The sequence below is a fragment of the Sitodiplosis mosellana genome, unplaced genomic scaffold, assembly GCF_009176505.1.
Source record: "Sitodiplosis mosellana isolate CC-2019 unplaced genomic scaffold, AAFC_SMos_1.0 Smas_scaffold_1, whole genome shotgun sequence".
Classification (NCBI taxonomy): domain Eukaryota; kingdom Metazoa; phylum Arthropoda; class Insecta; order Diptera; family Cecidomyiidae; genus Sitodiplosis; species Sitodiplosis mosellana.
The window spans coordinates 9,456,404-9,472,820 of NW_022595244.1; the positions used below are offsets into that span (position 1 = coordinate 9,456,404).

Below are 16,417 nucleotides of genomic sequence, written 5' to 3' on the forward strand. Positions count from 1 at the left end.
ATCATAAAATGGAATGGAGAAAAAATTGCAACTACATTGACAACCATCAAGCTAACATCAGTTGACAATTATTCCTCGATGGAAATGTTATGTTCAGTTATTTTAGCGAGTCTCGGAAAATTCAAGTCAAATTTATTTACGAGACACATATTTGACATGGCCTGCCATTTCAACCAAAATAAATACAGGATAATTGAAATGGTTGCATTCGAGCAAAATCCCATGAAACATGAACTGAATCAAAAATATTTCCAAGATGAATTTAATTAAAACGGACACGCAGAGACTGGATGACTAGTCGGTTAAACTGGCTGGCTATTTTGTAACCAATGCAAACAATTGCAACATTGATAATATTGTCGATATTTTTAGAAACATAGACTGGATATTTTCGTATGGATGAACAATCACAATTTATAGCAATCACAATGCCTATCATGCTGTGCACATAAATGAAACAATGATGGGCCCGTCTATGTTGCAGTTGATTTTAATCAAATTCATTAGGTTTGGCAAATTGTTGTTGTGACTCGATTTAAACTGAAAAATATGTGCAGATCGAATGTGACATTCGGAAAATATTCCAGTCGACCGTATTATGAGAATTGAATTTAGTTTTTGGTTTTAACATGAAAAGACCATTTCGATAAACCGAAAAAAAGAATGAAAATGGTTCTTCCTAGTTAGGCAACAGCCGAAAGCCAATAAAACTAGATGGTTCATCAGTGTGTACCGAGTGACCCCCAATGAAATTGAAGTAATCGAAAATATTTTCCGATTAAATGCGCACGTATTTCCTCGACTGATCGAATGAATAAACGAATAAAAAAAAACTTTATGGAAAAGTGAGAATGGAATGGCCATCAGGGTCACTATCGTTGTCGTAAGTACCATCAGAGCTGTTGATTGCCAATTCCAAAATGCACATATATTGGATTATTATGTAATGTTTGACCGCTTGCTTTGCATTCGATCGATTGGAACGTGAAAAACATCCAAATAACGTAGGCAGACCGAAAAGGCCATTCGATAAAAGAGGTGTAAATAAATGAAACCGTGGCAATATTTATTACCGCATATGTGCATATGATTTCGTTTGAATTGTGATTTCCAAATTGCTTGCAAATATGCAGCGTGAAACGGTCTTTTGTGTGTAGCGTTTGATGAAGTGCAGTCGGGGAAGAGGGAACGAGAGAGAGAGAAAGTGAGAGAGTGTGAAAGAGAAGAATAAATGTATTCGGAATCTCGATATATGTCGTGATTGAAATAACATTCTGGTTTCAATGCAACGTATCGAAATAAATCGGTATCAAAATATTTTCCACATACTTCAACATACCGGGAAAATTTCATTTTATTTTACTCTATAAAAATGCACTGTCACAACATACCCAGCGTTCAATGAATGAAATCAATAAATTCCCGATTCCTCTGGCAATAAATTTTACCTGTTTTTCCGCCCTCGCTCTCTATTCAACGCAGAAAAAAAATGCATTTAGATACGCTGTTTGTTATCCGACTTCCGTGCGGATGCAAATAAATGCACCCTCGCTTTTGCTATTCTATTGCCTGCAAATGACACAAACACGCTCACACACTCACACACGAAAAAAAAACTTCCCGTTTCAGGTGAAAACTTTTCGCCGAAAGACACGATTTATTCAAATATAACAACTCACGTATTCACGTGAGAGTCGGTGCTGGCGCTCTCTCGTATGTAACTCCTGCTCTCGGCATACGATGTTTGAAGCAATCGCGCCAAAGGGAAAAACTAGTACAATGTAACACAAATTTTTCGGTGATGAAATCGGAATTACTATATTTCTTGTTTCGCAACGTATGTGGAATGAGAGAGAGAGAGAGAGAGAGAGAGAGAGAGAGAGAATGGAGGAAGAGTGGAAATCGAATGTGGTGTAGAAAACAGCGTAGTACGCTTTAAGTGTTCTGGGCACACATGATTGATTTTGTTGATATCAAACCTTTCCGATATATTGGCTCGTAATTCGATTTATTAGTTGAAGTTTTTGGGTTATGCACATCGAATGCGCCACACAGCAAACGTTGAATGTGTAACGTTCGTGCCTGAAATATCTAGTATATGATAATACATTCAAACATTTACACCGATTGCATACAGAAACAGCATTCGTGGTGCATTCGATACGATATGGTTCAATTGTAATTGCAATGCATTGCAATTGGGATTTGCATCGCTATTTTTTTCTTCTTCTGTTGGTCCGATTTTTTTCTTCCTCTCTTGCTGTCTGTCGAGAGAATCGCATCAATCTCTGAACCTGAATGGAACACCTTCCACTGCAGTTGATTTTCTTTACACTTACACAAAATAGACTACTCTGAAAAACCATTTAATTCACACTGATTGACAGCTGGATGTATGATTTGGAGAGGTATTGTGACATGCTGCAATGAATCAGCACAACAAAATGTACTCGTTTTCATTGGAGTGTTATCAATATATCGATGCCTTTCGACACATTTCATTTCCAAAAGTGTTCAATCATTCGAATTACAGCGCAGATTAATTACAGGCATTTTTCATTGAACGACAGCACCAATTTCAATTTCACACTATCAAAGTGGAGCAAACTGGATTTTCATAACACGTTTATTTGTCGGTTGTTTTATTTTTGAAACGGAATTAAAATAAATTTCAGAACAGTTGAAATGAAAAATTGTTTTCTCTCTATTAATTCGTATTTTTATTTTTTTTTCAATTTTTCAGAGTCCGTGGAAACCGACAGCACATCAAGTTTTGCCAACTGCAGACTTATCGCAACTATACGAATCGAAAGATGATGACTTAGAGAAATCGAGCAACACGCAACGGCGATTCGACGATGAATTGCCAGCCGAAGCGGATGGTGATTGGAAGCCGGCTTTAATTACCGCTGAAGATCAACCGACAGCCGGTTTTGTGGTGTCGGCCACGCAAACGTTTAGCGAAGACGATACAATGCCAGCCATTGACCGAAGAAATGATTGGAAATCAATTGAAACTGATGTTCAATCACCCGTGCTTGAAGTGCAAAGCCAATTCAATGCCGACCAAGTAACTGGCAAAGTATCGGATCGCCCACACTACGAACCATGGGTACAACGCGAACGCTTTGTATCGTCAACGTCAGCACCTGTTACGACAACACAGCGATTTAATAAATCCTATCGCAAACCGTATGTTGGATCACGTCGAAATGAAGAACAAAAATCCAATGAGGCGCACACAACTGACGATGGAAAAACCGCCAATTTGAGAAGTATTCTCAAGCAAACGGGTGGCTTAAGTTTGAGCGAAATACTTCAACAACAGAATCTCTCGTTAGAAGACTTGTTGAAAGGAAAACAGAACGCTATACAAGCGCTTAAAAATACTGCTGCACCGCCGCCGCCCGATGGTGGTGCGAAAGATGGTGAACTGGCAAAGTCAACACGACGTCTTCCATCGCTGCCACAGCTCAATGTCATGAAACCAAGACGAAATTTCTTTAATGGAACAACACGCGTTACAAATGCCGATCGAGTTGAAAGTAGTAGCTCAACGCCAATGCCACAAACACCCGACGAGAAAAATGCGAGCAGTGAATCGTCGTCAGTTGAAAGAAAAATCTTCTCGACCATTCCAACATATTTGCCCAATGCGCCAAGCAAATATGACGGTGAATCGGGTGGATGGCGCATACCGCCATCGGGTCGTGGAAAAGTCATCAAAGAAGTGGTATCGGGAATTAGGCCCGATTTGGATAATTCAAATCTGCGTAAGCGGATGCCAAATATGAAATTCTTACAATCGAAATTCCGAACCACTTCAACGGTTGAAACATTGCCGCCGGAAGCATCGAAGGCAAATGAAACTCAAGGCGGCGAAAATAAGCCATCCGAAGAGAAAGAAGAGCAGAAGATTGTGGACACAATTGAAGTGGTCTCTTCAACGACTGAAGCGGAACCGGAAGCGGTTTCAGTGTCAACGACCACGGGAGCTCCGAGAATGAATCTACGTGAACGCTTGGCACTTCGGCCACCGAGAATCAGAAATGTACCATCACTTCTACCATCCACTGTTAGCCCAACCGAGCCATCGTCTTCATCACAGGCTCCAGTTGAAGTAACATCAACCAAAGTCACTACAACCAGCGAAGAGTCACTTCCGTACACAATCGTCACATTTAACACTCAGTCAAATGATCAAAAGACCACTGAACCTAACGAAGTGCTGGACGAAGACCAGCCGAAGAATGATGATTTGAATAAAAAATTGAATGAATCAGTTCCCGAATTGAATTTAGTTGATCTGGAGGATGAATCCAAGTCAAAAGAGGTAACCAGTTTGGAGGAGCTGTTCATTTCGGACAGCATGGATCCGGACAGTAACAGCAATAGTGCTGAAATGGATGAATTCATTCATGCTTCGTCCACATCACGTTCGGATAGTATTTTCAAATCCGAAAAACCGAATTCACTCAAAATTTTTGGCGGCAACTTGGTGAATATCATTAGAAAAACTATAGATAAATTGGACGTTACCGAACGCAATCCCGGCCTGTTCACGGATATCACCTCAAGGTATGTGGATGATAAAACGGAATTGATGGATTTATTGAATGATCGGCGCAGTGGTGCCCGTTTGGTCAAAGTGCTTCGACAAAGAAATATGACAGTCGATGAGCTGCTTGAACATCGGAAAAGAGGTAGTTCACAGGTAATTCGTTGAAATAATTTCAACCATTTATGTATACTGTGTAAACTCAGTTTATGCTTCATATCAAGTGTAGCGATGTTGTCATTTAGTTTATTGAATTATGATTTTTTGTTTCCTTTATTCGTTCATCCTCCAGGTTCATTTGGCAGAAATATTCCACAGTCGTAGCAAAGTCTCTTCGACTACATCACCAACACCGCCAACGCAACAACAACAACAGCAACAGCAGCATCAGCATCAGCAGTCAAAACTTGATGTAGTAACTGCTTTCAAAAATTTCCCCGATTTCAATTTGGACAGTGTGAAAAGTGTAGCTCCCGATGAGATAAAAACCGATTCACAAGGCTCTAGCTACTTCACATCGATAACAAATATTCAACCAACGGCTGAGGTCATCAAAGAATCGCGTGCAATTCGCAAACCATTCGTTATTCAATTGGCTGAAAGTGCAACCGGTCGCAATATTCCAACACAACTATGGAACAACGACCACATTGATGCATCGTCACCGCACAGTGAGCACAACTTTTTGGAAAATTCCTCGCCGGCCGCTTCGTTGTTTCTATCAAAACAACACATTTTACGACCATCAACCGGGGACGAGATGAACGTGAATACCGCATTCCATGATGTGGTCGATCAAAATCGAAACGATGCAGCCGCACGATCGCACGACCCGCTCGACCTAGAGCTCAGCGGTCACGGATACAAACGTAATAATGTGCTAATTGAAAATGCACAAATTCCAATTGGTGTACGAAGCGCAATTGTGGCGAGTGCAAGCATTGTACTGATTTCGATGACAATATTCTTTATCATTTTCATGGTATGCCGATGGCGACAACGGCGAAAGCGTAAAATATGCTATTCGGATCGATTTCAAGCACTTCGAGGACGCCTTCCTATTTTAGGCAGCCGCGATGTATCACCATCCAAACGAAGTACTAGTCCAGCAATTGCATATCTAAGTGCGGCAAATAGTTCGCGGCGTAGCAGTAAACTGAATACAATGGACCCAAACTCACCAGAAGTGCAAGATTATTTGTACGATGCCATGCGAAAACCATTCCAATAAGCTGATTCTATCACATTTTTTCAGATCGACAACAACAACAACAACAAATGAATACATCTATAATATAAATCTAAACTAGAGCAGAAAATACACTATTAATAAGACTAATTTGTAGAGGAAAACATAACATAATAACAACGATACTTGTAAAGAAGAAAACAAACCATTCCAATTACATCATATAATTTTCGTTTCGTTCTTAACAGAACTCTTTCGCTCGCAACATTCGCACTTTTTCGAATGTTTTCTTTTCTTCAATCTTGAGAAATATATACGTAAACTACCGTAAAACACGAGAATTATGAAATGAAATTAAGCAGTAAAATTGATTCGTTGTAGCAAATAATGATTTAAAATAGCACAAACACACACAAACAGCTCTCTTTCGAAGATAGAATTATTACGAAGCCAAATTGTAGCATTCAAATTGGAAACATAAATTACATCTGCATATGAAAACTTACAATTCAATGATGGTCATTGCAACAGCATATTCATGAATGATACAAATTCAATCATCAATTCACGGCAAAACACACATTGCATATTTATTTCACCAGATTCATCCAGATTGAGTTCATTAATAACGTAAAACACACATATGAATATTATGGCAAACACATTTTGAGTAAAATAACAACGACTCGGAAGAAGGAGAAAAGAAAGAGAAAAAGAAGAAAGAAAAAAACAAAAACAAACTGAGAAGCAGCAAACTGAGTGACTATATCTAGATATTCACACCACACACTGACTATCACAAAGCACATGTGCGTTGTGTGTATCTTATACTCGTTTTTCTCTTTCGGTTTATTGTGTTGTATAAAGTAATTGTTAAGCTAAATAACAAGCATATAATAAAAATGAATGTGAATGAGAAAAAAACAACAACACCACCACCGAATCGCCTGTTCATTATCACTCGAAGAGATTATTCGAGGTTTTCAATAATTCTTATTATTATTCACCAGTATAGAGAATGTGTATCTACTGTACACAACACAAGTAATCGGACTCACCAGTATAAATCGTAAGTAAAACGTTCCTTGAGAATGGCCAGCATGGAATCGGGTTGCTCGGATTTGAGATTTTGTATGGCTTTGCGTATGAATGCGTATTGTCGAGCAATGTGTTTCGATTGATTCAGTGCCGAAACAAATGCACTCGATCCTTTCAGTTCATTCATTTCATTTGTTGTAAAATACATGACCGTTGAATAACGTTCGGGCAACAAATCAATATATGGCTTCCAGAAACTTGCGTTTCCATTCAATCGTTCAATGGCTAATGCGAATGCCAATTTAACATTTGGCATTGTGTCGAGCACCGGCACCTGATCCAATACCGTGGCAGCCGCTTCACTCAAATTGTCCAACGATAAAATCATCTTCTTTGGAATTTTGGCAAATTGTTCGCCGCGTTGAAAATCTTTGGTTGCCACCAAACCAAGTTCATAATGTGGAAATTGTTGAATGCGAACGCCATCAAATTGTGCCCCATTACTCTTGGCCCATTCATAAAATCGATCAATGGTTGCCAATCGATTTTTACCACTATGCGATTTTGTCTTTAATTCCGATTCAATCGCTTGCAGCCGCTGTAGATTCGCTTCGATTTCCACGTACTGTGACCAGAGTTCGTTGAGTGTTACCGTTGCATCAAATCCCAATTTCAACAGATAATCAGCCAATTGATTAATTTCGTTGCGCTTTTGCTGTGATAACTTTTTCGATACATTCTCGCGCACTGCATGCTGTTGTACTGGCACACGGGCCGTAGTAATTGCCGACGATGTTGTTGGTTTCTTTTTGCCCATTTTCTTTGCCGTTTCGACTTTGTGTGGTTATTTAATTTTAACACCTCCGCGCTCTGTCAGTACGCTCACGTTTATCTTTATTTCTTTTCTTTTTTTAATTAACTTTGATTTCTCTAGTTATATTCGGTCTATTCGGATTCTATACGCTATGGCACTGTGCAAACACACAAAACACAACACTATTTTGGCTTTTAATTAAATCAAAAGTTATTGGAATTTTCGTTTCGATGAAATCAATTCGAATTGGAATTAGCACAGAACGAACGAACGAGCAAATGAACGCAGGAGTTAGAACACGTCTCACACTCGACTGTTGGGCCGGATCATTGTGTAAAAATTATTTAGTGAACATTCATTTTATGTATGAGTTGCTTTTTTTATGTGCCGTTCTTTCTCTCTCTCTCTGTCGAATTTAGACACTTTTGATTGCACCGAAAAAAAAATGAGAACCAACGAACGAAGACCACGTCTACGATGTTTCAACTACGGCAAGAATTTCACATTTAAAAATAGCACAAACAGCGCGCGACGTTTTCGAACCGCTTTTCAAGACATATTGCGAACAGATTTTCTCAAACACACAGTGTATTTGTTTCGTTAGTTGGTTTATTTTCTTTTTCCGTATTCTCGTATGTGATAATTCCCTTCTATACGTGAGGCAAGCGCGCTCACACACCAAATACCATGGAATTGTACGTTTGTTTTTTTTTTCTATTTTGCACAATGCCTACGGCTTGTATTCGGCGATGACGGTGGCAGCAGCGACGGCAACGATTAGCGGTGTATGCCTATTCCTATCTCTCTCCTAGTGCTCTGTTTTAATCACAGGTTCTCTCGTTGCTATTGCAACTAACAATTTTGTACACAGACACACAGATTAGCAAAAATTGCAATTGAAATTGACGTACTGATTTTATGCGTAAAGTTGCCTTTTGTTGTCGCGAGTGTGGGACTTTTCGTTCATTCTTATTGTTTTTATACACTGTATTTTTCGTTTTGATTCTTCGCGAGTCGGTGTTTATTTATTTCTTCTGTCTTTTTTTCCTCTCTCTCTCTCTCTCTCTCTCTTTGCTTCACCCGTATGCTCTTGTTCTTTTATTCTATTCTATGCTTGCCATTTGACAGTTGGTTCGTACACATGCGAATGCGCGCGCCGCACACATACAAAATCACAGCTGTTTCACTTGCCGCATTAACGGTTTATTGTAATTATTCGCAAACAAATGATAAGTTGATGAATCAAAGTGGCTCTTTTTTTCGAAATAATATCACAAAAATTTCCGGCACACGACTATAAGCACTTGAGAAATATATGACACATTTTGATAATAATGTTTGCGATTACGGTGCTTGGTTTCGATTCGACTGAATTTCGTGTCGCGTGAGTCTGGTTGTATTCGATGACACATAAAGTTTTGTTGCGTCCATTTTTGCTATTGAGGTGTAGATGGCGCAGTGGTAAAAGCTTCGCAAACTCTTTGATTTTCGACTCGTTTCGTTTGAATCAAATACTATATCCGATGTAAACTGAATATCACCAACGGAAAAAAGATGAATGGACATTCCAGATGAATTCATATCATAAATAACAAACAATACGGTAGCGCCAAGAAAACAAACAATTTTTGGCTTGTTTCTATTTCGAATTTATTGCCTTACAATGTTCATAAATTATACATAATGTACGAGACTTTCATAATATTCTACAAACTAAAGAAATATCTTTCATTCGATTTTCGGTTAAAATGATGTGTGTTTTTCTTCTCTTGCCTCATTTTATTAGTACAATCAATAGAAATGGAATGGCTTTTGATAATCGTTCCTTATCATTAAATATTCATATGTTTTCACTCTCATGTTACATTTTTTTTCCATTATTTGCAATTGAAAATATGTATTTTTTCTTCTCATTTTTTTCTTTTAGATTTAAAAATCTTTTGTACAATCGAACAACAATTTTTTTATCTTTTTCACATGGTACTACAAAAAAAAAGAAAACAAAATAAAAATGGACTGAACAATCAAAAAAAAAGTGTGTAAGGTTTTTCTCGTTATTATCATTCGTTTTAGGTGAAATTGCTTGAGTTGATTGTTCGAAAAATAATTCTCGTAGCATTGTTGTTATTTTCACTGTATGACAACGGCACCATTCGGTATGAATGTGTTGTGTATTATATGCTGTTTGTAAAAACGATGTATAAATCGACTAGCGTTTAATCGATCATCAATTCAAAATGTACCGAACCCGTTCGCTCTTTTCGATCATGTTTAATATTATATGCCCATGCTTTGCATTCGACATTAATGATGATTCCACCTAGAATTAACCATAAAATTTAGATGGTAATTTTGACGTCACAACAAAACTGATATGTAGTCAAATGATTGGTCTAAATGAAGACACTTACGCGTTGGTTTCGTGAAATGAATGGCAACCAAAGGACTAAGATATCCTTCAGAGTTTTCATATGGGAAATAATAGCCCGGAAAACCTTGACGTGGATAGTATTCAATTGGGCCGATATTTTCCACATCAGCGGCATTCTCTCCTTCACACGATATCCAAACGGTGTTTAACTGAAACGAAACGAAACAAATGGAGCACGTTGAAAAAAAAACAATTGTCTCTCAGCACACAATTCCAATGAATTATTTTTAAATTATGGGAAACGTTACCTCTGTTGCATCAGTTACATTGATTTTTTGAATCAGCTGACGTGGCATATTTGCAGGCAAATCAGTGGTACGATTATAAAATTCTGGTACCCAGCCGTAAATACGATTCAATTTGATGAAAACACATGGTGAACTCTTATGGTAGCTGTAGTTATTTTCTTGTGTACACTTTCTAAATTCCCGAATATCGACGTCACAAACCTTGCCGGATGGTGGGGGTGAATTGTATTTGCAGTTGAAAATATTCTGACCACGTCCAGTCGTTACACCAGGTGTTTTGTAAACTATGGATGGCAAACAATGGAATGGGCAATTAGAGAGATTAGTGATGTTTTTCTGAAAGAAATTTGACGAAAAGACAAATTCGGCACAAACAAAATCACATACTTGCGAGAAATTTATCAAGTGCATCGGTCCATTGGCGGTAGTTTTCATAGTTGGTACCTTTATACCAAATTAACGTACTTTCGATGTTCTCGTGTGGTGGCATTGGACGAAACCCAAGACCTGTAATATGCAAAAGTAAACATTCTCCGTTTAGACAAAGGTTCGGCTGCAATTTTTGCATGCGCATCATTTCAGTGCATGAAATAGTCGTAATGAACCTGGATTTGTGCCGATCAGCGATTCTTTCAGCTTCCACTTTGGTATACGTGGATCGAGCGTTTGGAAAAATACCCACATACACATCGCTACCAATGCGGCCAACGCGGCGTAGAATATCGAGTAAAATATGCCGATTTTTACTGTAAATAAAAACAAAATATTTAAATTACAACGAGATCGAGATCATGTTTTCTTCTGCTTCTTTTTGCGTTCTGGGTGCAGTTAAACTACTGTTTAAATGCATTTTAGCTGCACCGATGAGCCAGTTGAACTCATTCGATAATGGCAAAATTCACAACAACTGTACAATAATAAAACACATGTGATTGTTTGAGCGTAGCAGACGTGACGCCGCATATGGGTCGTTAAGGCATGGGACAAATGTGTTTTTCATTTCGGTATATCTTGACTGCAATTAGTGTTTGTGTTACATTCAATAGAAACGATTTAATGGACAAGACATCATATATACGGAATGGAATGGGATAGGATGAGCTGAGCTGAGCTGTGTTGAACTGAGTCACGCACAGTTCATCGAGTTCAGTCGTCCCTTCAATTGTGTAATTGAATTTTTGATGTATGACATTTTGAATATCACGTTATTTTTAGATTTGATTTATCATAAATATATGAATGAAATGAGCAGTGACTCATTTCTCAATTCAGAACTTGTTTCGGTGTACAAACGAAATGATCAGAGTGGAAATTAGAATGTATTTGGATAAAAAAAGAAAGTTGCCGCAAAAGGCGTGATTACACTCAATTTGTTTTCAATAACGATGAGCACATGTTTGCATACATTCATCATAGCCTAACCGGCATTAACCACGACCTTATATGTTTATTCTGGCCTAAAAATAGAACGGAATGAATGAAGTAGGATTTTACTGCGAAATTGGTTAGTTCGACATTGAATTTTTATCATCAGAACAATTCCATTGAGTTCGTATGGTTAGAGATAAAATTGTAATAGACGCTATCTTTTGTAATGACATGCAAATGGTTGATTCATTTCGATCAATGGGAAATCGAACAATCAAACGGAACAATGGATCTCACAGATAATTGTTTGGGAATGGCATCGAAGGTAGCTAATTCATTTGAAGCTCATCGATTTTTTGTTTGGTGTACGGTGTTGTTCTTGAGTGTGCCTGTGCACTCGACAACGATAGTTCCAAGCACGGATAATTACTACGATTCGGTTGTTCTAAACAAAAGAAGGAATACACACAACCAATGACACTTTCTGACAGATGGAATTATCGCGATGTAAACACGTTAACGGTTGAGGTTCGTGTAAGACTCGTTTTGACCACTCACACCATACATCCAATTAAATAAAAGCGATGAATATTTGATATACAAAGTATATATCAACGCGATGCACTAAACTATACGACGCATTAGTAGCACATATTAAGACAAACAAATATGAACGAAACAAAATAACCGAAACGTTAAGAAAGCATACATTTTTGTTTGTGTACGGAGCGAACACCGTCCATACGCACACAAACGCACATAGACGCACGTACACAATATTTCGTTTCGGCGTTCACGTCAATTCACTTCAATATCATGAAACATTAAACTCGATCGCTGCGCTCGCCGCGCGTCCAAATAAAAGAAAAAAGAAGTAGGTATGAACTACGTGGCCACGTATTAGTGTTTGTTGTAAGTTGTTTATTTATTTGTATGCGTTTCACCGAAGAGACACACCTGTTTATTTATGTGTGAGTGTTTCAAGCGCATAATTTCGGAATTATGCCAAAATATTCAACTAACTCATTACATTTTAATGCTCAATTGATATACTACAAAAACAGGAGAAAAAAATGCTGATGTTGCTATTTTGTTTGTCATATTAAATTTCATTATAAGCACCTTTTGATTACTTGATACGATGTATATACACAAATACATGAATTGGCCACTTCTCCATTACCACGGCATCATCAACATTCAACTCACAATTGTTTTTTCTCTGGAATTTCACTCACTCGAACAAAGTTCAAGCAAAAAAATAATCAGGTAATTTATCGACTTGATCTTACCCCATGACTCTGTGTTGCGCCCCAAAACCGTTCCTTCGCGTTTATTGTAAATGAACCGTGTTAATTTGAATGATTCTTTCCGAGGTCCATCAAAGAATGCGGAATTGACCGATTTTTTCTCTTGACTATCGTCAAAGTACTTTTCCTTAGTCATAATTTTTCAATTTTGATGATGAGATTCGATTTGGACGGAATGGATTTTGTTTTGAGATTTTTTGGTGATGTTTTTTTTTTGTAACGAATTTTTTTTTATTAGCACAGCACTTTTGGGTACATCGATCAACGTTCGCTGTTGACTGTTCAATGAATTGAGATGCTCTCTAATTAAAGAGTACACATGGACTACACGCCCGTTTTACCACACAAACGATCTCGTACAACCGATTTCAAACTGCCCAATAGCACACTGGTTAAACACTTTTATTAATGATTTTCCTCAAATTCGTAAATTTAAGCAAAATAAAAAATTGAATTGTATATTTGGATTATCGGTTCTGAATCCAAAAGAAAAAAAAACAATGTTTGAATCGAGTGGATTGAACTGCGTTTAGCATTTAAGTTGAGTTTCGTCGGCTAAGCCTATTACAAAGCGTGTTAAACAACAACCAGTTCGAATGAAACTGAAAAAAGATCAATCCACACAGCTAGAACAATGGTGGAGAAGCGTTTCTATCTCTGTTACTCGCGCTGTACACTGGCTACACACATCGATTCCAATACAAGCGCAACGGGAGTCGCGTAGTCGGTGTTGTGAGAGTGTATTTGTCCAGCTTGATGAATATATGACTAATGCGAGCACAACGTAAAACAGCAAAACGTAATACACAAAACGTTGCTTGGCAGCAACAAGGTATAGGTGTATCATACAATACACAGTTCGCACTGTGGACAAGCATGTAAACACTGTCTCGAGCAACAGTATGAACGAAGAGCGTATGAACGAGAGAATATACGAGAAACGGAGGAGAAACGAAGCGCCAAAACCAATATGAAAATACAACGTGAATTTCGACTTAAAATGCACGGAAAACGAATATTTTACGGTGAGTTTAGCGTTCAAGCGGCACAACATTCATCTATTACTTTGTTGCTTTTTCTGAACAAATCGCCCAGTTTGACTATTGAAAGATTACAAGGTAAAAAAAAATGGTACGACTTTCTTTGGAGATGCGAATGTCACACGCATCTGCCCGGTGCAACATTCAATAGCGAGATTAAACCAGTTCAAACCGAATTCCATGAGATAACGGTTGAGGGTAACAACAAATCGTATGAAATGGAATTTTGGTCGCTCTTTTTTATGGGCCGTGTTTCTATAGAGGTACACAGATTTTCTACCCCTCTTCGCGTGACGTAGTGAAAACACGCTACCGTTTTTGCGCACATAGAATATTGTTACACGGAATAAGTACGATGCTTTGGTGGTGATTGAACTAAAAATGCAACACGTGTATGATTCTCCTTTCCTTCAACCACTTAATGCGTAGCAGCCGGAAAATCTGGTTTTGCACATTTCCTTCATCAACACGCACCGGTGATGCTATGTATAGAATGTTGGTCTTAAAATAAACAAAAGACTCAAACAAAAGAGAAAATTTCTGGCTTAGTTACCAACTGCTCGCTTGCTTGCTAAATGACATAATTCAAATGTACCGCGAATTTTATGCTTTTCTGCGTAATTTCGAGTTGTAAACCATTTTTGCGTTTTGAAATATAGGCGTTATGCGGAACATTTGTCATGACAGAATTGAACATGTGATTCGATGGATAGTCATAGTATGGCTTCATAACACATAAATACAGTGTCACGATCATGGTGCTTATTTTTAGATGGATTGGAGGAAATGTACCCAGATTTATAAGTTTTGTATTGACATTCACTTTACGTTGATTTATCCATTGAAAAATATCTCAATGTTTGGAGTGTTTTTTTTTTTTCATTTTCAGTACATTGGGTGAAGTAGAGAAACTTTCTCATAATTTTTCGTGTTGGAAAAAATGTCATGCGGTAACAATTTTTCTTATATTAGAATCTTTTTTAGAAATGATAATCGTTCCCGCATTTGACAATTCAATTACTTTTAAGGACATTTAAAATAAATCGTTGACTTTTTTTCCAGAAATGACTCGAATCAACGAAAATAAATTGATAAACATGGATATTTTTTGAATGTTGACCCAAATTTTTGTTCAAAATAAAGGAAGATTCAACGTTCAACACTTTCAACCGTTTCACAGATCTGACTTTAAGCATACTCTGAACACACACAGTCAATTTTGATAAGCACTTTGGCTTCTATAATTTCCGTTACACGGAATCGGATCTGCGACTAGGAAAATTCAAATCGTAACTGAACACTGAGCGGCACCGCGCTTTCCGAGTAAGGTAGGCTTTGGTTTTGATTGGATGGAAAAAACCAGCCGAAACTAGATTACTTACGGTGTAAGAAACGTTTCAATGTTGACATCCCTTCCATGCACCTGTGTATATTTAGTATGAGGGAGGTAAATATCCAGCCAAAACTGGATACTTTATGTAGAGAACACTATGTGGCATCCCTTGTGTCCATAAATGTGCATTCGTTGTATGAGGACAAGACGTATCCAGTTGAAACTACCATTTTCAGACAATTTTTTTCACGGTAGAAGAAACGAATTTTAATCAATTCCATTCTCAATGAATGAAAAAAAAAATCCAAAAATAAACATTTCGATCCGTATATGATTCAAACTTGAACGAAAAGGGATGGAAGAATTTGATTTGAGGGCGTATGATTTTATTGTATGTTTGTTTCTTCCAAACACAACAATTTCATGTATCTTCGACCAAGAATGTTATTATTGATAAAATGGATCAGAGTTGTGAGTATCCACTTAAATCGTATAAAGCATTAGATTAGCTCATGAAAATAGAAACATTTATGCTAACGAATGACGTAAATATTGAGAAGAAACAGCAAAAAAAATGAGAATTTATGTCATTCGACTAAATGTGAATAAAAGTCGTAATTGATTTGAACTGAATATGAAGGCAGCCACTTTTCTCTCCAACGGAACGTGAATTTATGTGCAATGTAATCATTTCTCAATGATACAAATTTATACGTGCATAAAGGTTGAAGTGTGATAACAGTGATAAGTGACATCGAATTTAAGACAAATACATTAGGGAGGGCCATTGAAATGTGTTTGTGTGTTTGTGCGCATATTGGCAGAGGCCAAAGAAAACCTACGACCGACCGCAAACAAAAAACGCTTCAATGTGCTCTGGCGATAATCACTTCAGTAGATATGCACGAAGAGTGAGAGCACAATGATATTGTTACTGAGCTCTGAATCATTTCAATTGGCAGTAATAATGAATATCCGCTGTTTTGAATATGTGTATGCTATCATAGAGCATTATTGTTCGCAAAATCCCAACACAAGTACGAGAGAGAGAGAGAGAGAGAGAGAGAGAGAGAGAGAGAGAGAGAGAG

At 37.7% G+C, this 16,417-nt stretch overlaps 3 protein-coding genes across 5 annotated transcripts in view; 1 reads left to right on the plus strand and 2 right to left on the minus strand.

The window, feature by feature from the left end:
• The window catches only part of LOC129573091 (uncharacterized), a 15,402-nt gene extending 8,723 nt beyond the window's left edge, over nt 1-6,679 (plus strand). The window contains exons 2-3 of the mRNA XM_055453291.1: nt 2,744-4,714; nt 4,851-6,679. Coding sequence (XP_055309266.1) covers nt 2,744-4,714; nt 4,851-5,789 — 2,910 coding nt within the window. The 3' untranslated portion in view covers nt 5,790-6,679. The remainder of the gene's footprint in view (nt 1-2,743; nt 4,715-4,850) is intronic.
• LOC129573114 (actin-histidine N-methyltransferase) overlaps nt 1-8,981 on the minus strand; it is a 27,551-nt gene extending 18,570 nt beyond the window's left edge. The window contains exon 1 of the mRNA XM_055453346.1: nt 6,806-8,981. Within this exon, the coding sequence (XP_055309321.1) occupies nt 6,806-7,602 (797 nt within the window). The 5' untranslated portion in view covers nt 7,603-8,981. The remainder of the gene's footprint in view (nt 1-6,805) is intronic.
• Nucleotides 8,982-9,224: 243 nt separating this feature from the next.
• Nucleotides 9,225-16,417, minus strand: part of LOC129566577 (sodium/potassium-transporting ATPase subunit beta-2-like) — an 8,139-nt gene continuing 946 nt past the window's right edge. For 2 of the 3 annotated variants that reach the window (XM_055442672.1, XM_055442663.1), the window contains 5 exons: nt 10,884-11,024; nt 10,666-10,785; nt 10,279-10,562; nt 10,011-10,179; nt 9,225-9,919 (listed from right to left, as the gene is read on the minus strand). In XM_055442672.1, coding sequence (XP_055298647.1) covers nt 9,816-9,919; nt 10,011-10,179; nt 10,279-10,562; nt 10,666-10,785; nt 10,884-11,024 — 818 coding nt within the window. In that variant the 3' untranslated portion in view covers nt 9,225-9,815. Of the gene's footprint in view, nt 9,920-10,010; nt 10,180-10,278; nt 10,563-10,665; nt 10,786-10,883; nt 11,025-12,938; nt 13,556-16,417 lie in introns of those variants that run through there. The other variant, XM_055442654.1, reaches the window with a different exon arrangement.